This window comes from Bubalus bubalis, chromosome 10, assembly GCF_019923935.1.
Source record: "Bubalus bubalis isolate 160015118507 breed Murrah chromosome 10, NDDB_SH_1, whole genome shotgun sequence".
In the NCBI taxonomy this organism is placed as follows: Eukaryota; Metazoa; Chordata; class Mammalia; order Artiodactyla; family Bovidae; genus Bubalus; species Bubalus bubalis.
Window position 1 is genome coordinate 24,470,334 of NC_059166.1, and position 22,303 is coordinate 24,492,636.

Genomic DNA, 22,303 nt, shown 5'->3' on the forward strand with positions numbered 1-22,303 from the left:
GTTATTTAATGTAGATAATAAAAAATTCCTGGTAAGTCCCTTTATAAATGTGATTTTACATTTTGTGTATTATAAAGAACCATTTAAGTTTTGTCTTATCCATAAGCTATTGTTATTTCACCTATTATTGTTAAGCTATAAAATTAATAGAGGTTTATTCTATATTAATGTTTGTAAGAGATGGTATTTTACAAAGTATTACTACCTGTCAGACACGTTATTTCATCCACCTCCTAACCTCACTCCCCAAGAGTACTCCAACTTTTCCTGCATTCACAGAAGCAGCGTTAGAAGCAGAAGGCCAGACAGGTTCCAAGGGCAGCTGAGTGGTCATCAGTGGTGCCACCAGGCCTACCTTGGGTGGACAACAGCAGAAGATGACAGGGTTCTGGCTCAGAAGGTCAGACACCCATACCAGGTTAGAAAGAACACTCTTATCCATGGCTGCTTCATACAACTAAGACTTTGATCTGAATAACTTTCAACATTTATAAAAGGTTCTGGACTGACTGGTATAAGTGTTTTGATTTTTAATGTTTAAGTTTTGTTTCTCTAAACAAAATAATGCAACTGGTCAAATAAATATTTAGGTTTCTAATTCTTTTATTAGTCACTCAGTTGTGTCTGACTCTTTGTGACCCCATGGATTGTAGCCCACCAGCTCCCCTGTCCAAGGGACTCTCCAGGCAAGAATACTGGAGTGGGTTGCCATGCCCTCCTCCAGGGGATCTTCCCAACCCAGGGAGGAGATGAAGCAATGAGTAGACCTTGACACTGTTAAAAAAGAGACTGGGAGGCACAGGGTGGAGCCCCTATTACTAAGTGAGGTTACTATAGTTTAGCATTGCCTTCCTGATGTATTGATACCCAATCAAATCCATTCAGTTTTCCCTGGATTGGTGCTTCTAAACAATCTGTGATGTTACATCATAGTTCAACATGATTCATTAGTCACCTACCACATTTCTGCTAGCAGAGGAGAATGCCTGGACCATAAGAATATCCTGTCACAGGACTAGGAGTGGGAGGAAGAGACAATAGGAAACTTGCCTCGTTGTCTTTTTCACTAAATAGCCCATTTCTTTTTTTTGATGTGCCTTGTGGCATGTGGGATCTCAGTTCCCTCACCAGGGATCAAACCCACCCCTCATGCAGTAGAAGAGCAGAGTCTTAACCACCTGACTGCCAGGGAGGTCCCCCATTTTATAAGAGCTATTTTAAATAAGAGCTATTTAAGAATTTCTAATCAATCATCCTTGTGAGTGCATGAAGGAAGGTTAGAAATGATTCATTGCTTATGAAAGAATGATTCAAAGGTCTACAATAACCTGGAACAAGAAATAATGTATAGGCAAAGATAATGAAACCAACTTTTCCTTCAACTCCCTAAGCACTATAATGTAAATGTAAAAAAAACTGTCTAATTTTTCCTCAGCTATAATGACACTGCTGATTGCCACCAACAGTTAGAGCTACAATAACACACACACAAATGAAATAAAATGGCATTATAAACATTAATCAGAAAAATGTTCAGTGTTCAACTTACAGCTTCTAACTGATCCATTAGCCTTGATAGAAATTTACGACATTCAGGAGTTTTACTATCAATCTTCATTCCAGTTTGCATCGCATACAATCGACCTATAAAGAAAAATACAATGATATGAATAATTCCCAGGACTGAATGTTTAAAATATGTTTTTTCTCTAACAAATAATTTAAAATTTAAGTGAATTTAGAAATAAAACTTTGATTTACTATGGATCTTATTCACAAATGTAACAAACACAAAAACACTATCCAAAGAATACAAGATTCATGATGATGATAACAAATTTCTATGAAGGAAGGCCTTCTCTTTTGACATTATATTTAAAATAAAAGGATCAGTCTGAGGCTGTCAAAAGAACCTGCAATTTAAATTTAGTAGGCAAATGAGGGCATTCAGAAAAACAACTTTGTGTATAGGAGCACTTGCCAAGGGCCAGATACGTGATAACTGATAAAATACACAATATGCGTTGAGAGAGGGGAAATGCCTCTTGAGCTGAGGTTAATGGGGAGAATTGTTTTGGTCATTTTTATGTATACACGTAAAAATAAACATACTGAAGGAGGAAAGAGACAGAATAGGCTCCATCTCGAAAGCAGGACTCCATCTTGGGCCAGACTGTGGACTTTGAGCTATATGCCCAGTATTTATGGAAACGACATACCAACTGGAAAACCAGACCCCTGGATGGAAGAGCCCCAGGGCTCGTACCTAGACTCTCCGTTGCCTAAAAGAATACCCTAATTATCTGTGTAACCGAATAGAATCATAAATTCTATTATGCTTATTGGGGTATGACCACAGGTCTATTGATAATTGTCTACTGTTAACCACCTAGGCTTAAGGCATACATACGAATCATGGGTTTAAGGCATACAAATCACGGGTTAACTTTGATCGCATCTTTCCTTTCCTTTCTTCAGACTAGTTTCAGAGAATTCGGGGAGGTGGGTTTGAGCGCGTACACTTAGGGTATATAAGGTTTTCACAAAAACTGGTTGGGGTCCTTGGTTAAGAGGAGACTCTGCCTTGGGCCCACCAGTGTAATAAACTGCACTCCACTATCTGCATTGTCCTTCTGAGTTTGTTTCCTGGAACGTGTGGCTACAATAATACCATCTCTTGAAAAAAATAATAAAAATATTACAGATAAGGTTGAAGCTAAAAACTCTGAAACCACAACCCTAAACAGCTTTCTCAGTGATGAGAGCAGTGAAGTTCGGTGGCATTTATTACCACCGGTGTGTACACATATTGCCTGTAATTTTCCTCTTAGTTTCAACAATATGCTCTGAAGATTTGCGTAGCCCTACAGGGCTCCACAGTATGGACATGACATTTGAACTAAAGCACGACGGGGTAGTTCTCAGATTTCATCATTATAAGCCATGCTGCACTACCAGACCTTCCTGAGTGCACATTCATGAGTTCCCGGTGGGAGACACCAAGGAGAACTGCTGGCTTGCAGTATGTGTACCTTTCTCACTTGAAGAGCTACTCTTCAACTGTCCTTCAAAACAAATTACCACTAGGCAGTTACAGCTACAACAACCCATACAAGCAGCCATTTCTCCCAAACTTGCAAAAAACTGACATTAAATTAAAAACTGGTATTAAATGTCCTATCAATCTCAGGACTGTGCTATCTCACTTTTGATTTTGCATTTTCACTACTCAAAAGGTCTTAGAGATGTACTGAAGACCTCTATATCCTCTTTTATGAATGCAGAAGAACTATCAAAACAAAAATTTCATCAAATTTTCTGTTTGGTTGCTTGCTTTTTAACAAACTGCCTTGTGGCAGTTCCTTATACAGTAGGAAAGAGGGCTATCCTGTCCCCCACACCCCCAAGCGGAATCTTGTGAACACTATCACCTTTCCTGCTCTAGTCTTTTCTCCTCAGCAGGGAATCATTCAACCTATTTCTTCCCAGATTCTGCAACTCCAACTTAAACTCCATGATAATGGCAATTGTAGTCAACTTGGTTTGCTGATGGATCCCTGGCATCTGCGAGAGTCCTTGGCCTTCCATAAACATTTTCTGAATAGATAAAATACATGAATGAAAGAACAGCTCGTTCTGCCTGATGGCTTTAAATGCCACTTTTGTCATTCATTATCATATATTAAATTTTCATGGGACAAAAGGCCCCAACTCTGTATATTGTCTATCTTGCTTTGTTACTTGTTAACCTACTATCTATCGTGGCTTTATTTACTACAGCTTTAGAACATGGCAAGCTATTAGTTACTTTCATGATTTCCAATTCACACCTTCTTTAAAGATGTGTTAATATACAAATAATACAATCGTGTATTCTGTGTGTTTAAATTTAATATCTGTGTCTGAAGGAACTACTTTTAAAGGCTTAGGCTTTTAGGGTTATCTCACAGAGCTTCAAGTTTAATTTATTAATGGATTTATTTCTGTACCAAATTTAGGGTTTTGATTCATCCATTTAACAATGAGAAACAAAAATGGAGTTTCTTAAAGACCTGTCCTGATTTACACTGACTCACAATGTAAAAAGCATGATACTTTCATTTTTACTGTACAATATCCAGCACTGGATATTAATCTGACCAAAAAAATCTAATTTGGAAGCAAAAATAAAAACCCACTTATTATATTCATTGCTTTGATCACAATGTGACAAAATTTTCTTTTTCTCTTTCTTTTAACCAGTCATATTTAATAACATGCTCAGGTTGTTTGAGAACTAGGTTTGAATCACCTCTCCCCATGCCATGCCTTTTAAAAGCATGGCTGATCACCCTCCCCTTTTTAAACCAGTCATCTCTTGAGTTGTTCAAGCTTCATGTCTATATTAGTCAGCTCTTCTTTTGTTTTAACTGTGACAGAACTCCCCAACACATCCTCTTAGTGAGCTGTTTAGGTCTTTTCCTCTAGCATTTTTGCTGTATTTCTTTTATTAAAAGCACATCACATGAGCTCTTCAGAAAATAAACATTTTGGATGCAAGTATTATGCCATCTTTCAATTTTTGAATGTTGTTTTAAAATACAGAAACTTAAAATATTTATGTACCCAAAGTGATTTTTCTATCAATTCTAAGCTTGGAAAGCTCTTTATCTCCAAGAACCTGGATATTCAGTTACATGATTTTTCCAGTTTTTCCTCTGGTTTTTCAAATTTAACTCTTTAATAACTAGCATCTACCTCAGTCATTGGTATCTGTCCCAAATGCAAGTGGTAAAAAATCCTTTCCCTCTCTAATGATTTGTGGTTCGTCTTTAGTATGTTTTTACTTTTTATATGTCTTGGCTATTTGATTTTACTGAGATTACAGATCAAATGTCATCTCCTCATATGATAATACCTAGAACTGATAATATGCTTTTTCTTCCTTGAAATTTAATCTTAGTATGTCTTAATGTATTACCAAAAATTTCTGAAGACTTTTAAGTGTTCTTGCTCTTATTTTCAAGGGGAAGGCTTTTAGCTGAGTGTAGGGATCAATTCTGTGCCAGGCTGCTTCTATTTCTCCTAACAGTTCTCACCCTAAGCTATACTGAGGCTGCAGACTTTGAGACCCATAAGAGTCCAGGGAATGGCTGGAGTGTGGGAAGAAAATATCAGCCTTTTATTGATATGTTTATCTCATCCTTTGTACTTGTCTTTTATATGCTTCCCTGGTAGCTCAGCAGGTAAAGAATCTGCCTGCAGTGTAGGAGTCCAGGGTTTGATCCCTGGATTGGGAAGATACCCTGGAGAAGGAAATGGCAAACCACTCCAGTATCTTTGCTTGGAAAATCCCATCTTACTGAGGAGCCTGACAGGCTGCAGTTCATGGGGCCACAAAGAGTCAAGCACATGTAGTATTTTTATTTTATATATATATATATAAATAGTACATCAATACAGAAAAATTATTTATAAAGTTACATAATATTGGAGATTCATGTTTAATTATTTTAAACTTGAGGGTAGATAAGCAAAAGGTTGAGCATCACTGCTCATTGCATCCTTACTCCTCTCAATTGTAAACTATACTTTTTGCCCCAACCAAGTCCATGTTTCTCCACACAGCCCTATTCCTTCTACCATACTCCCTGGAACTATTGTTGAAAAAACAGTTGAAACAATTCTGAAGAATCAGCAAACTGTCTTACCTCTCCTCAGATTCCTTCTTCCTCTTTGTCTTAATTAAAACCTAAATGTCACTTAAGAAATCATTTTCTTTGCAGTTCTCTCAAGTGATGAGTTTTAATTCTCTTACATTCCTTCTAGTATTTAAGAGAAGAGTTGGCAAGTACGACTGGTTTTCTTTTTGCATCCCACTATTACAGTGTTCTCTCAAGGCTTTCTAAATACACTGGTCTAGTGCTCATCCATTCTCTTCCACTGGACTGTTATGCTTGTAATTGCTCATGGATCTCAGGGTCTTTCCTTATCTTTCCACCATCTTAAAATTTTGCTGTTCACATGGGTAATTAATACTTGTGACAGAGACAGCTAGCAGCCTACTTGCATCCTTTCTCCCTGTCTTTACTAACAAGATTCCTATATTACTAAGGAGTTGTAATATAGCTAGCCAAAACAGTACATTTTCCACTATTCCTCAAAGCGAAGTATGGCCATGCTATTACCTAAGACAAATATCATATAACCAGAAGTGGTTGAGACTGACTTCTGGAAGGACTGTAAAACGGGAATGATGGCAGGGGAAAGGAAATGACTCATTCCCCTTTCTCCTCCCTGCTGCCTAGAACAGAAATGGGACGACTGAAACTCTAGTAGGTAGCTTGGACCACAAGGCGACTTTGGTAATCATGTGCTGGTTTATAGATTTGAATTCAGAAAAAGCCTGGGTCCCTGATGATTTCATGGAATTGGTACTGGGTACTGCCAATATCAGACTTTTTTTTATATGAGGAAATAAATCCTTACTTTACTTATGCATTGTAATTCTGAATTTTCTGCAATAAGAAAGCAAATCTATTTCTAATGCATACACAGTGCTGTGCTCTCAGTTCTTACCAATACTGATTTATATAACTGTACGGACTCTCCTTTATATGCCAGTAACCTCATAACTAAATTACCATTTCAAACTGCTGTACTGCTAATATCAGTATACCATGTACTCACTCTAAACATAACTGCTTTTCTTCCAACTTTAAGCTCTGTTTGTTACAATAGGCTTCCAGTTCATTGGTGTCTCCCTACTTCTTCATTACAATCAGTCTTTTCTCCTTTAACTTCCTTCTGTAACTAGCTTTGATTTTATGATAGATTTTTCTAGGACTTTATTGCCCTATCTCTAAACCCTGAATCATTTTTTACATTCCTCTGGCAAACGTACACTCATACATAAGCCCAACAATCCTCTCTCCCTGCATCTACATACCAGCAACACAGACCACAGACAGATCAGCATCACTATAAATATTAGAATTATCAACCTCAAATTAGCTTAATACTTTTTCATATTGAATATTCCAGTATTATTTATTTGAGCAAGTAAAATATACTTTCCATCACTACAAACTGAGCAAGTTACAGTTTTTTAAACATACATATTTTTATGACATGCCTACATTTTATGTCCTGTGTGAAACATCTGGTTTGAAACTAATCTTAAAGCTCTCTGTTTTGTTTCCCATCTTCTTTCCTATTTTGGCATTCTCTGAAGACATTTTATATTAATTGTGTAAAGACTGATTTCCTTATCTTCTCAACCTCTCAAATGACCATTTCAAGCATATTTCAAGCAAACCCTCATCCAAACATACACACAGAAAATTAAATAGACATCAATTAATTATTTACTGTCTATATATACTACTAGTCAACACAGTAACACAATGTGAGGAAATAGAGGAGTGAGCTTCATTTCCCTGGGAGGTCTTTCTCCTTATTTTATTACCAAGTGGACAGTATATGAACTCTACCATCTATGGAGCGTAGTGAGCTATTTAATAGAGCAACCGTGGAAATAAATGGCTATCCAGCAACGGTAAAAGTCCATTAAGCAAACACACAGAAAACTAATCAGTGTTTTCTTGTTATCAAGAGAAAGTTATTTATTCCTATGTAAAAAGTTCAATTTTGTTTCTGATTTGTTACTTTTAACTACTTCCACCATTGCTCATAATAAAAATCGAGATTATCGGTACCTCCTTTGAAGTGAGAACAGATTTATTCCCAATTCACTACCACCACAACCATCATCAATTTTCTTCACAACACAAATATAAGCTTCTTACCCTCTAAAAGCTAACCTTAATACAAGTGGCTGACAGTTGATATACAGTGCAATGATAACACAGTTTAATGGTTTCACTTACACACATTTTCTTCTTGGCTTATATGCATATTCAGTCTTTGCAACTACAAGAACATTACAAAGTAACACCTTTAATTGAAGGACTGGAAAGAATCATCTCAAAATTGAAAAGATTGAAGTACAAATTTGCCTAGCTTCTATATTTCTGAATATCTTACATGGTTTACAATTTGTAAGTTGTACAACAAGACACATTTTCTAATATTAATACAGTGAAAAGATGTTAAATCTACTTATGAAAATTTATACACCAAAAGATCTTTTAGTCATATGGATGGGAAAAAGGACTACTTTCATATAAAACTCTGTTCAGGACAAGTAATTCATTGTAGAAGCAGCAGTATGAAGAAAAATTGATGTCCAACATGGAAAATTACCTAGTAAAACAGAATAAATATATAGCTAGAATCACCTATAGGGAAATATATTTATTTCATCAAGGAAATGTTTATTTTTATGAATAAATATTTTTAAAAGATGAGTAATGAGGCATATTTGCAAAAGGATTAAATACTTTCCAACCTAACTTTAATGTGAAGCATTTAGGAGACAAATATTTACTAATCCTCAAGGCATGTATACTTCAAAGTTTCATTAAATCTAAACATTAACATTCTATCACATCCTCGTTTATACATGAGAAATCTAAAAATATGAAATGCATGATATAAAGACAAAAAAGGCACATAAAAGCAATTGTTCAGAATGATGTACTAGTGGGTTAAATAAATATAGCACTCAAGTAGGAATCATTATGACATACACTGATGTATAAAGCCAAATTTTATTCCAGTAAATAGAACCAAATATATTACTCTACTCCTAAGGATATTATAAATACCTGCTCTATGGTTAGTATTGTCTTTGTGAAGGGACAAAATTAAAATAAAAACAAAGTATGAATGAATATACCCTAATAAAGGGTACATACTTCACTCATTCCTTCATTAAGTATTTTTAGAGCTTCTGTCATAATATAATAGCTTTAAGAAAAGTTAGCTCCTTCTGAATTCCTACTAAAAGACTCTGCTGGTACTTAGTAAATAATAGTGATGATTTGATTACTAAAATAAGAACACAGATTCTAACTCTGGCCACAAGGAGTAATATTTGCCATCCTACTGTGAACAATCAAAGAAAACTAGACAAAATATATAAAAGAGGTTTCTGGACAATGGAAACAGACATGGTAAGATAAAGACATCTGAAGAAAGGAAACGTATCAGATGACACCAATATCAGCCTAGCATTCTGCCTGGAGGTACATCCCAGTCTAAGGAGTAGGAAGGGAATCCTAAACAGAACACAGTCCTCTGAGTTGAGAAAATGGACTGGAGTTCAGGGAGACTGAGGCAGCTGTAAATGGAGGGGCAGAGCGTGAAGAGTATGGAGCTACACAGAAAAGAATAGGAGTTTATCTTGAGGCTCAGATGAACACTGCCATGCGCATGTGAAGGAGAAAACTCCACAAGGCCGAAGAATGGACAGAAGCTGTGAGCTGGACTATTCCCAATGCACACATAGGGCTGGGATGCATTCAGGTTCCAACCAAAAGGAGCAGAAAGCCCCAGAGGTTTACCCAGGATATTCTGTAGACAGCCCCCAAATAAAATAGGATTAACCTGTCCCTAAAGCAAGGAGTACTTTAGAACTGCCCACCAAAGCTAAAAACAAAACAAGGTACCAAAGAATTAAACTGAACAGCAATTAATTGCTGGCTGCATTTAATCCCTTCAAAGAACAGACATTCAAGAACTTAAAATTCACTTTGTCCCTCAGTCAATCAAAAATCACTAATGATGGCAACAGAGGAAGAATGTGAACATAAAAAACTAAAACAATGACAAAATAATGGAAATAGCAGATGATGACATTAAAATACTGGGAAATCATTTTGAAGTATTTTATGGAAACCATGAATAAAATGAGGAGATAGAACATACACAAAGGAACACAAAAGGGCCATCCAGAAATGAAATATAAGAATATCTGAAATGAAAAGTTTACTGGACAGGATTAATAGTAGTTTAGAGATCATAAAAGAAAAAAACTAATGAACTTCAGAACACAGCAGTAGAAACTACCTAAAATAAAGCAGGGAGTAAAAAGACTGAAAAGGAAAACAAACACAAAACCAGAGTTTCAGTGAGGTACGGGGAACCATCAAATGCTCTAACATATATGTAACTGGAGTCCACCCCCTTAAAGGTGTGGGGAGGAGTGGCAAAAATGATTGATAAATTCTTTGCCCAGCAAAAATATCTTTCAATAAGGATGAAAATAAAAGCTTGTTTCACAGCATAGAAGCTGATAGAATTGGTGACAATCCTATTAAGGAAATGATAAACTTTTCAACAGGCAAGAAAATGACACCATATTTAAAACCAACTACAAAGGCATGAAGAATGCTGAAAATGGTAATTATGTGGGAATATACTAAAAATTTTATTTCCTCATTTTATAAATTTCTTTTTAAGAAGGACAATTAAAAAATAACTACATTCTAGGGTTTACAGGTTTATAACTGAAATATATGATAACTACAGCCAAAGGACAGGAGAAGGGAAAAGTAAGTTCTAAACTAATATGTGAAATGCGATTTTATATAGTAGTTGACTGTGACAGGGGTTCCCTGATGGCTCAGTTGGTAAAGAATTCGCCTCCAACGTGTTCGATCCCTGGGTCAGGAAGATCCCCTGAAGGAGAGCATGGGAACCCACTCTAGTATCTTGCTGACAGAATCCCATGGACAGAGGTGCCTGGAGGGCTACAGTCCATGGGGTCAGAGTCGGGCACGACGGAAGCAACTGAGCACACACACACAGCCTGTGACAAGTTACTGTAATGCTAGTGTGTGTGTGTTAGCTTCAAGAGTTTAAAACCAAAATGATTTACTAAAAACAGGAGTAATTATTAAAATGACTATTCTACAATATAAAATTCATGTCTGCGAATATGTTTGCAAAATAAAAAAAGAAATGGAATGTTAATGGATAAGTCAGCAGTCCAACTTTCCAAGGTTTTTATTATTAACCTGTCATGCTACAGTAAAGTATCCGGAGTCAGCTTACAATAAAGAAATGATACATACTTAGACAAAAGGACTATGAGCTCAAATTAGTTGCTACAGATTCAGAAACCAGCACAAAAAAACTGCTTATCTTTAACTGGCTTAGTCAAATTTATTAGTCATTAAAATCAATTTCTGTGTGATTAACAGCAAATAACAGGCAATTGATTATTAATCCTAATATCCAAGTAGCTTATCACCATCAATAAAAATTCATTATTATTTAGCCTTTAAACATTTACACTGGTGTCCTATGACATCTTGTATATGAAATATACCATATGTATTTTCAACTTCCTGAACAACCACATCTAATTTTCCTATGGTCATATAAAGAAATGACTCTCAAAGAACATTTATACATGTTCACTGAATGTCTATTAATTGTACAATACCACCCCCTAGAGGAAACTTTTAAAAACCAAATCTGAAACTTTGTATGTTGATATTTAATATCAACTTTATGTGTTGATAGTTGATATTGATACTAAATATCAACACACAGTTTAAAGGGAAGGAATCTTTCTAGTTTTCGCTCTATCCACAACATCAAATGTCACAGAATCAAAATATTTATCATATGGTGCCTATGTTTAGTAGGAACTCAAATATTTTCTGGCTTCATTAAGGCAAAAAAAAAAAAAAAAAAAAGAGAGAGAGAGATACAAAGCTCAGAAAGTTATGTCGGTAACATCAAGCCCGTCCTCATTTTCACTCTCCACTTATCAGCAATCTTCGATTACTGCACTGGTTCCCTTTGTTTTCCCACTGATTTAACAAGTCCCTTTACCTTCACTCTGTAACTGCTATTCTAATTACTACCTACTCTCAACAATTTTTCATATACCCACTTCTCATCTAGCATCTGTCATTCAGGTCCTGGTTCCATCACTTACTAACAGAAGGACCAGGATGACTGTAAGGTTCAAATCAGATACCCAGAAGAAAAGGACTGTTATGAATGCCAAAAGCTCCATGAATGTTAGTTATCTGGCCTCTTTATTCCATGACAACTATAAGGTGTAGCTATGGGGACCATGGCTACCTCAAAAGTCAGATCAATTCATCATTTTTGGAGTATCTATTCCTTATTGTGTAAATATCTTTAGTGGCCGAGCACTACCTGGTACAGTGAATGAATCAAGAGGCCCTAGCAGGGTACAGTCTCCTTAAGTTTACACTCTAGAAGGAACAGCAGGCATATAAAAAGCAATTAAGATAAAGCCATACAAGGCACAATGAGGACCGAGAGATGATGCATCTTAAAACCAGGGAGTTTAAGACAAAGCCTCCCAGAGAAAGTGAAATTTAAGCTAGAATCTTAAGGACAAAAATGGAGTGGGTCTGGTAAGGAGGGGAAGAGGTGTCAAGGGCTGGAGAACAACGTTGGAAGGTCTGGAGACAACAGAAAGTCAGTCAGGTTCTAGAAATGGAGTGAAATTCAGCTTGATTAAAATTACAGAAGATGATGCCATGTTCAAATCATAAGTTATCACTAAAGGCACTTATTTTTTCTGACAGTCAGATGGAGCTACTATTGGTGTTTAAAAAATATTTTTGCTTTTAGTAAAGCTTTTGTTGTTCAGTAATGATGGTATGAAACATGCCCACTTACAGGAAAATTTTTAAAAAGACAAAAGAAAACCATCCAGAAACCTAAAGCTGCAATTTTTTCCTCCAAGTTTATTATGTATGTGTGTGTGTCTGTGTATGTGTGTGTGTATATATATATATATATATATATAGATGCATTTTTAAAAGTTCAGTTCAGTTGCTCAGTCGTGTCCAACTCTTTGCAACCCCATGGACTGCAGCACATGAGGCTTCCCTGTCCATTACCAATTCTGGGAGCTTGCTCAAATGCATGTCCATCGAGTCAGTGATGCCATCCAACTATCTCATCCTCTGTCGTCCCCTTCTCCTGCCTTCAGTCTTTCCCAGCCATCTGAGTCTTTTTCAATGAGTTAGTTCTTAGCATCAGGTGGCCAAAGTACTAGAGCTTCAGCCTCAGCATCAGTCCGTCCAATGAATATTTAGGACTGATTCCCTTTAGGATCAACTAGTTTGATCTCCTTGCTATCCAAGGGACTCCCAATAATCTTCTCCAACACCACAGTTCAAAAGCATCAATTCTTTGGCACTCAGCTTTCTTTACGGTCCAACTCTCACATCCATACATGACTACTGGAAAAACCATAGCCTTGACTAGATGGACCTTTGTTGGCAAAGTAAGGTCTTTGCTTCTTAATATGCTGTCTAGGTTTTCATAGCTTTTCTTCCAAGTAGCAAGCATCTTTTAATTTCATGGCTGCAGTCACCATTTGCAGTGAAAAGTTCAAATAATAGTATATATATAATTTTATATCCTGCATTTTTATATCAATCTTTCCCCATGTTACAAAAGACGCTTTCTAATTTCTAAATGATTACATCACTTTCTATGCAATGGATATACCATAACTTAACCATTTCCACCATGATATATGTTTAGGCTGTTTTTGAGCTTGCCACAAACGTATATATAATTGTTCAGATAATCCTAAAGTTCTTCATATATTAGTGATTATTTCCTAGGCAGAAGCTTTTCAAAACTGGAATTACTGTACATCAGATACTTTTACAATTCTATATACTCCGATAAAATGCTTTCTAAAAATTCACACAGCCATGTCAAGGAGAAGTTCATCACATACTCATTTTGTATGAGTTATAACTTTAGTCAAAAAATGGTATGCCGTCTTAATTTACACTTGCTACTAATTCAGCTGAACGTTAAAAATTAGTATGCTCTCTTTTAGTAGTACATACACATTTCTGTCCATTTATGCGGATCATAATTTTCATTTTTTAAAATGGATTTGTATGAGTGTTTTCCCTATCAAGGACACTAGCCCTCTGTCTTTCATCTATTGGAAACATTCTTTTCCTAATGCAATGCTTTTATAAATTAATTGTACTGCTTGTGTAGCACAGGTTTCTAAATGTTTAGTTAACTTTATCCTTCTTTTATTCTGTGAATAAAATTTTATTTTCACTGAGCATTTAAAGTAGAACTTTCAAGTAGCAACAGGTACTACCTGCTTGAAGTAGGGGCTTCCCTGGTGGCTCAGACGATAAAGAATCTGCCTGCAATGCATGAGACCTGGGTTTGATCCCTAGGTTGGGAAGATCCCCTGGAGAAGAGAACAGCTACCCATTCCAGTATTCTTGCCTGGAGAATCCCCATGGACAGAGGAGCCTGGCAGGCTATAGTCCATGGGATCACAAAGAGTTGCACACGACTGAGCAACTTTCACTTAGCTTGAAGTAGAAGGTAGGAAGCTATCTCAATAGCTTAGATGTAAGATGAGGGTATGATGTCAAAGAAACTAAGAAGGTAAGTAAAAATTTAAACATTTGATGACTGGGCTGACTGTGACAGGTATGAAGAAAGGAAGGGACGGTTAAGTTTGTAATTTCTTAACTAATAAATCTGAAAATCTGACAGATATGAAAGATATTCTAGAAAACTTTGATGCATCAGCATTAGCTCAAGATAAATTTTTTAAATGTGAGAAATTGACAAGTATATAAAAGAACATCCCCAAAGCATAAACGTCTGGCTGTAACAGGATTAACATTAAGGATTCTTCTTAGACAACTTCTATCTTCACTGTGGTGTTGGATACATGAACCTCCACTTGAGAGAACTATTTAGAGCTAAATACAGATATATACACAAATGAATTCATGGAAAACTACGTAAGTCTAAAAGAGATGGGTAGATTGTGTCAATATCAATATTCTGGCTGTGATACTGTACTATGACTTTGTAAGATATTACCACTGGGCACAACGAGTAAAAGGCACACAGATCTCTTTGTATTATTTCTTCTAACCGTTTGTGGATCTAGAATTATTTCAAAATAATTTAATGAAAAAAAAACTAACAATTATTTCCAGGAGTGAGATGTTCAAAGTAAGAGTAAATTCAATAATTTGTTATTACTAATTAAAAAGGTCAAAGAAGTAAACTCTAAGCATATAGTCAAAAAGTAATTTGATATATGATATTTCAACACTTATTCCTGACTTAAAAAGAAAATATAAGATCAAACAACTTAGAAATATAGGAATACTAAGGTAACAAAAAATGATAACACACTAGAGTATTCCCATTAAGGCCAGATCTAAATCATTTCTGGAAATCACAAAATACTGGAAATGAGGAAGCACAGAGGGCACATCCTATGACATCTCTATGACAGTCTAGTAGCCACAAGCTATGAAATACTGTGCTTTGAGATTCTTTTCATTATGTTTCCTTACTGCAGTAAGAGCATGTGAAAAAACTATGAATTACCCTATATTTATTCAATCAACACATATTACATGTAAACTACATAATTTCCAATTATCCACCATGGCTTCGGTACTGTATTAGGAGTTAAGAGATTCAATGATCATCAATTTAAGACATATTTCTTGCTCTCAGAGTGAATATTCTAGTAAGGCTTGAATATTCGTAACATTTAGAACAATGGCATTCATTAAATATTTATGAATGCCAATTATGTGTCAGATGGTGAGAGAAAACAAGGTATCAATCCCTGTCTTTCAAGAGAATCCAGGAGACTGAAAGGTAAAGAGGATCAAGAGGATCAAGAGGAGGGATATACTTGATACCATTTCTAGACATCATATGAGCTCAGGAAAACCAATCTGCAAAAAATACTGAGTTGGGAATTCCCTGGTAGTCCAGTGGTTAAGACTCCAAGCTCTCACTGCCGACGGCCTGGGTTAAATTCCTGGTTGGAGAACTAAGATCCCATAAGCCAAGAGGCATGACCAAAAAAAGACACAAAAAAACCACAAACTTAAGAGATCAACAAAATATTAGAAACAAAAACACCAACCAAATATCTGAAAATCAAAACACAATGCATACTGAAAAGTGATCCAGAGGATGGAAAACACCGATTATTCATTTAAGTGTCTATCAATGTGTCTGAATAATGCCTCCAATGCATAGCTTACTCCAGCTACACACAGTTCAAAAGGAAAAAATGTAAAAAGTACTGAGTCAATAGGAGTTAAGTTTGATTAAGAGGAAGTCATAGGGGATTCCAGGCAGAGCACAACATACAGAGAGGAAATATAAGATAATATGGAACTTTTATAAATCAGTGAGTACTTTAGCAAAATAACCTTTAGTTTTTCTTCTCACAAAAAATTCTTCCTTGTTCTAGGAATTTAGAAAATTTTTGTTTGCTCTAAGTTTACAGAAATTTATCCCTTCACACATTTTTAGGTTGACATTTACTACTTTTTATCTGAAGTTTAAACAGGTAAAAAATGCAATTTCTGTACTACAGATGTCAAGTACTGACATCTAAAAATTTTATCGCTCTTTCAACTGTAAACACCATAGCAATTTGGTATCTATTACAATCTTTCAGATAAAAAAATTATTTTTTTAAAGAGTCAGAATACACTGTCTTATTTTCTTTTAACCCATATTTCTATGTACTTTACAGGATTTTATTATAAAAATGTATCTGCAAGCTCAAACGTGTTACTTGATTATCCTATCACACTGCTCTGCAACAAAAGTATATAAAAATTTAAATTTAAATTTTTATTAAATTTCCTGAGAGAAGGTGCTATGTGTTAAAATGTTTCTTCTGGAATTGAGTTTTTGCAATTGTTATGTATAACACGTAACATTTAAAACAATATGAATTTTATTTATCTTAATAATCACTAAGTATAAAAAGTAAAATTTTCTTGGAAATGCATGAGTTAAACTGCCTATCTATGAATTAACATGATTTATCCTCATAACGAACCAGAGTATTGGTTCTATTCCTGCTTTCACTTTTATGAATTTAACAAGGGAGAAAATTCATTCACATAAAGCAGCAGATGAGAATGGAAGCTTTGTCACAGCAAAACCACCAAATTCTTTAAATTCCTTCTGTGTTATAGGCTAAAAACCGCATCATTACTTATGATCAAATAACATTTTTAATAATCTTTCTTAGCTGACACTTTAATTAGGTTTGCCTCAAAATTTGTTTTAAGACTAGAAAACAATGTGTCACCCCTTCATCAGAGTATTCATTTTCTCAATTCCTCTGAAGTATACAGAAAAGACCTTATAAAGACTCATCATTTGCTTTCAAAGGCTTCTTTTTATTGTAAGAGTGAGACAGGATTTGGAAAAGTCATAATATTTTAATCTTATCACTTGTTTTAAATGTATTTCTGAAAAAAGCAAAACACTTCAGAGCTGAAAATTTACCTCATTTGAGGAGAATGTCCACCATTCTACATAAATGGCAAAACTAACTGCTGAAGTCAAACCAATCAGCCATTGGAGGCTTACTTTTTTCAGAAAAATATGACTTCTCTAATTCAAATAAACATTAACACATGTTCCCACACACTCTTTCTCATTTCTGGATTCTAAGACTAAAATTTTGATAACCTACAGACCTTGATATGAGCTTGTCACCTGAATGAAATAAGGTACTCCCACTTCAGCATTTCCCTTTTGCTTTTACCTCAGTCCATCCTAAAGGAGATCAGTCCTGGGTGTTCATTGGAAGGACTGATGTTGAAGCTGAAACTCCAGTACTCTGGCCACCTGACGCAAAGAGCTGACTCACTGGAAAAGACCCTGATGCTGGGAAAGATTGAGGGCAGGAGAAGAAGGGGATGACAGAGGATGAGATGGTTGGATGGCATCACCGACTCGATGGACATGGGTTTGGGTGGACTCCGGGAGTTGGTGATGGACAGAGAGGCCTGGCGTGCTGCGGTTCATGGGGTCGCAAAGAGTCAGACACGACCGAGCAACTGAACTGAACTGAACTTACCTCAGGAATGACACTTTAATAAGGAACAGAGAACGAAATGCTAAGATCATATAATGAAAACTCTTACCATTTTGAAATTTCAACACAGGCCAGTTTTGAACATGGCCTTACCATGTTCCCCAAGAACAAGGACAACATGCTCCATACCACCTTGCACTTGGTCTTGGTTGCAAACTGCGCCTCTGCACTCCTCTGGATAAAATCCAAAATGATTGAACAATGGCTGCTAATAGCTAAGGAAAATTCCTCCTTCTTCTGAGATTCATTCTTGACTAATTATTCCTGAAAGGAGATGACTCCAGGTGACTCCCCTTATAAGCATTTTTAAATAAAGGCTTATTCTGTGCTCTTGACTGATTTTCTTCCAAATAAGACACATAAAGACAGGAAGCTCTATCTAATAGCTTAATAAATGGAGGTTTCACTAACACCAGTAATTTGTTAGAACTGTCCTTTTTTTCTGGACACCCTGGAGGATTTTCCACTTTCTCCTCCAGAACAATTCATCATAAAAATAGTAATGATGCAGGAGAGTCTGCTTTTATTCTTTAAAGTAGGAAAAAGGCAATTGAGAACAAGATATAGTAAAAAATAAATAAAGTGAAGCATACTACTTTGCCACCTTGACCAAAGGAACTTTGTCAGGAAAGAAACACAGAAGTTGTGAAATGTGAAAATGATTCCTGTAGAATTATTTGCATATTGAAGTTTGAAGAGTACTGGTTTAGTAGTTCTAGTGCCTAAGTTACAAGAAAAAAACTGTCATAAGCCATTTTTTGTTAAATAGCAGAATCAGACCTAAAATATAACCTATACAGTAATTATCAGACAGCAAATATAAATGCAAATATTTTTAAAGCACTTAAAGAAATGAGTGCTTTTGAAACAGGTAAAAGATTATCAGAAATGGCGAGGCTGATTTAAAAACAAAGTAGGAGAACATCTAGAAATAAAAAATGAAAATGTTAATAGAAACACAACAGATGGGTTATACAATATATGAAGGGGAACACTGACCTAGAGAAATTACACAGAATGTAGCATAGGAAGAAAATGGACACAAACTATCAAAGCATTAAGAGACAAAGAAGCTAAAGGAGGAAAATGCAACACGTCTAATTAAAATTGAAGGAAAGAACAGAGATAGCAGAGAAACAATAATTGAAAGTAGAGAATTTTCTATATTTGATGAAAGACACCCATCTACAAACTCAGGAAGCCAAAATCTCAAATAAGGTACACAAAAAGAAATCAAGACCTAGAAAATAGGAACATAAATCATAAGGAAGAGATTACTCAATTGGTCATATTTTAAAATTAAGAACTTTTGCACATCAAAGGATTTCATAAATAGAATGAAAAATCAAAAAACAAACTTCTCAAATAAACTTTGAAAAGACATTTGCAATATCAAAAGATCAGTAGCTAGATTAAAACAATAAAATAGAAAACGGTCAAAAGCAGTAAGTAGGTATTTCAATAGGAAATCACAAATGGTTAATTAACATATGAAAAGATGCTCAACCTTATTAAGACTCAGTGAATTGCAAATTTCACTCCAGTGAGACATCATTTCACACTCACCAGATCAGCAAAAATTTGAAAGTCTAATCACAGCAAGCATGGTAGATATATTAGCATTCATTTTACTATTCCTTGAACTGTATGTACACATTATATATGTTCTTTAACACGCACATAAGAAAGAAAGAAAGAAGTGGCTCAGTCGTGTTCGACTCTTTGCGACCCCCTGGACTGTAGTCTACCAGGCTCCTCTGTCCACGGAATTTTCCAGGCAAGAGTACTGGAGTGGGTTGCCATTTCCTTCTCCAGTGCTTCATAACAAAAATATTTTTTAAGTGACACCTGGTTTTAGCAATAAAAATCATTGTTCTTGACCCTGCTGAGAGCAGTTTCAGTGAAATAATGGGACTGAAAACCAGACTGCAATGGGCTGAAAAAGATCTATGAGGTAAGGATCTAAAGACAACTACAGACAACTATTTCAAGCCTAGCTTTGAGGCTGGGCCGACAGGACTGCAACTCTAGGGCAATGTCACAGTGAGAGCTCCTTTTATTTTTTAAATAAAGGAAACCGGGGCAAGTTTAGGAAGAAACAGCAAAAGAGGGAGGATAGTGACAAAGGAAATAAAGGGTCCCAAGACAGTAACAAACATGTAGAATACCGCGCCCATGCAGGGACTGCTTCTAGACGGAATCAAGGGTTTCCACTTCACTGTTATAAGAAATAATTTCTCTGACTTTAACCACATTGCTTTTCTGCTCGCTCTATTCACTCTAGTTAAAATACTCACTTTGATGCTCCTTTAAGCAAGCCCCTACCTCAGGACTTTTGCACTTGTTATCCTCTCTATGGAGAGCACTCTCACCCAGGTGATGCAAAGCTTGCTTTTCATTCCTGTTAAGTTTGTTCACATGTGAACTCAGCGAAGCTTTCCCCGACCACTCTGAAAATGAAATCCCTCCCTCACTTCCTACCACCCTACTCCTGGTACTCCCTGTTCTTTCCCAGCTTTAATTTTCTTCACAATCTTGTAATATTCTATATAAATTTATTCATTTTACTGTTTAATCCACCCTCCCCCCCCAATATGTAAGCTTCATGAATGCTGTAGGCACTGTGCCTGGTAATACTCATACAGGTAAAATCTCAATAAATACAAGCTGAATGAATGACTAACGGTCCCTGCTTGAGGAACCTGAAAAACAAGTATAACGCAAAAATGTTGTTATGATCCGAACAAACTGAGGAGGTAAAGCCTTGAGAGTAATCATCTTACTGCCCACAGAAGAGGTGACATTTGAGTCAGAATCTGAATTAAGGAGTTCGTCAAGTGGAAAAAAGGGTAGATTTCCAAGAAAGGGAAGAATGTGGAGGTTTGAAAGGGCCTTGCACATTTGAGGAATGAAAATGGGGTACTCCTGGTTTATGGCCAGGATGGCAGTGGACCATATTTCGGCTAACCTTATACTGTCTATAATAGAGGACATATTATACTGAGCTTCTCAAAGTTAAAAATCCTTTTCAGCATACTATAGTTGCTTGGTCACTTGTTTTATTTGCAGCAAAGTTAGAATGTGGAATATAAAATAACCTATAATGGAACTACTGTCTTTAGCACAAAGGAAAAAGTGTGATCAAGTTTGATCTGTGTTTTTCATCAATTGTATCACAACCAAAGTGAGAGTATGTCACCAAATGTCTCAACCTCATTTATTATTCAAAATCAAGGCTACAAGTTCTCATTGGTAGAAGACAGCAGTTTAAATGCAAAAGGACAAATGGGTAAATACAAGTGTTCGTTCTGTAGCAGCCACTCTTTATTTATGAATGGGCCTGCAAGTTGTCATAATTAACCCACACTCATTACAATGTTTTCAATTAGTCAGTCTTCCTTTTGCCCACATCACTACTGTCTTTGGAACACTTACCTTCCTTTTAGCCCCAACTCAGTTACTTAACTACCCAGGTTAATTTCACGATTTCCTAGTGGAGACAGAAAGCTCCTGTGTGTACACACAGGGAGAAAACTTTAGAACACTGTGTTTCAGAGTCCATGAGCCCATGTATTCCGTTTAAAAATATTTAGTTGGTGGACGCTAAAGTACTTTCCAAGTTTTGCCCTTCTGAGGCCTGGAGTGGGCAGAGAACTTGGGGATCCCTAAGGAGGGCGGGACCCCGGGGACAGGTCAGAGGTCAAAGCTCAGGTCTAAAGCTAGAGAGGCGGGGACGGCCTTAAGAACCAGGGGGCGGGGGGGGGAGCGGAGGCCGAGGAGGACCGCGGAGACTCGGAAGGACTCACAGTAATATGCCACCACAGGGTCTCGCTTGTCATGCTCCTGAGCCGTCCTCAGATGATGCTGTATGCTCTTAAACTGTGGGGGCAGCGGGGGGAGTGTAGCAAGAGCAGCCATCTCCTCTTCAGGAATCACCACTTCCTACTCGCCGGCCGCCGACACTTCCGCTTCCGCCTGGGAGGGTGCCCGCACGAACGCGCACGGCAAATCCCACCCATTTCCCCGTTGCTCAGCGACAGCGAGGCAACTACGGGTTGGCAGTAGGGACAACCTCAGTTCGCCTGGCACGTAGCGGTTAGAGCCGAGAGGAGCTGAGCGCCTCGGCTATCCCGCTGCCTATGGAACCAGCGCCCTCTGCTGGCTGCTGGCAGGAGGGACCAGAGATTTTGTTTTACTTCTCTTTGTTTCGCCATCGACCCCCGCTTTTGTGGCTTAAGGACTGATAGAAAGGGAAAAACAGGAATAAAATGATGTTTATTAATTGGGAGAAAAGGCAAAGAGATGAATTGCCTTTGGCATCCTTCAGCAATTATTGTTTCCAGTTCCTCAAATTATATTAATAGCGTCCAGAGAAGCCTCTCTGACTTTAGAAACTTTGAATTTAATTCTTGCATAAGAGGAGAGATGTGTTTAAAATTTTAAATTACACTTCTATATGGACACATTGGATAAAATAACAAGATGCTT

At 36.6% G+C, this 22,303-nt stretch overlaps 1 protein-coding gene across 2 annotated transcripts in view; it reads right to left on the reverse strand.

Annotated features, from left to right (window-relative positions):
* VTA1 (vesicle trafficking 1) overlaps positions 1-21,806 on the reverse strand; it is a 70,680-nt gene extending 48,874 nt beyond the window's left edge. Inside the window, exons 1-2 of one of the 2 annotated variants that reach the window (XM_006066165.4) lie at positions 21,622-21,806; positions 1,550-1,644 (exon numbers count right to left, since the gene is read on the reverse strand). In XM_006066165.4, the coding sequence (XP_006066227.1) occupies positions 1,550-1,644; positions 21,622-21,733 (207 nt within the window). In that variant the 5' untranslated portion in view covers positions 21,734-21,806. The remainder of the gene's footprint in view (positions 1-1,549; positions 1,645-21,621) is intronic. The other variant, XM_006066164.4, reaches the window with a different exon arrangement.
* Positions 21,807-22,303: the final 497 nt, after the last annotated feature.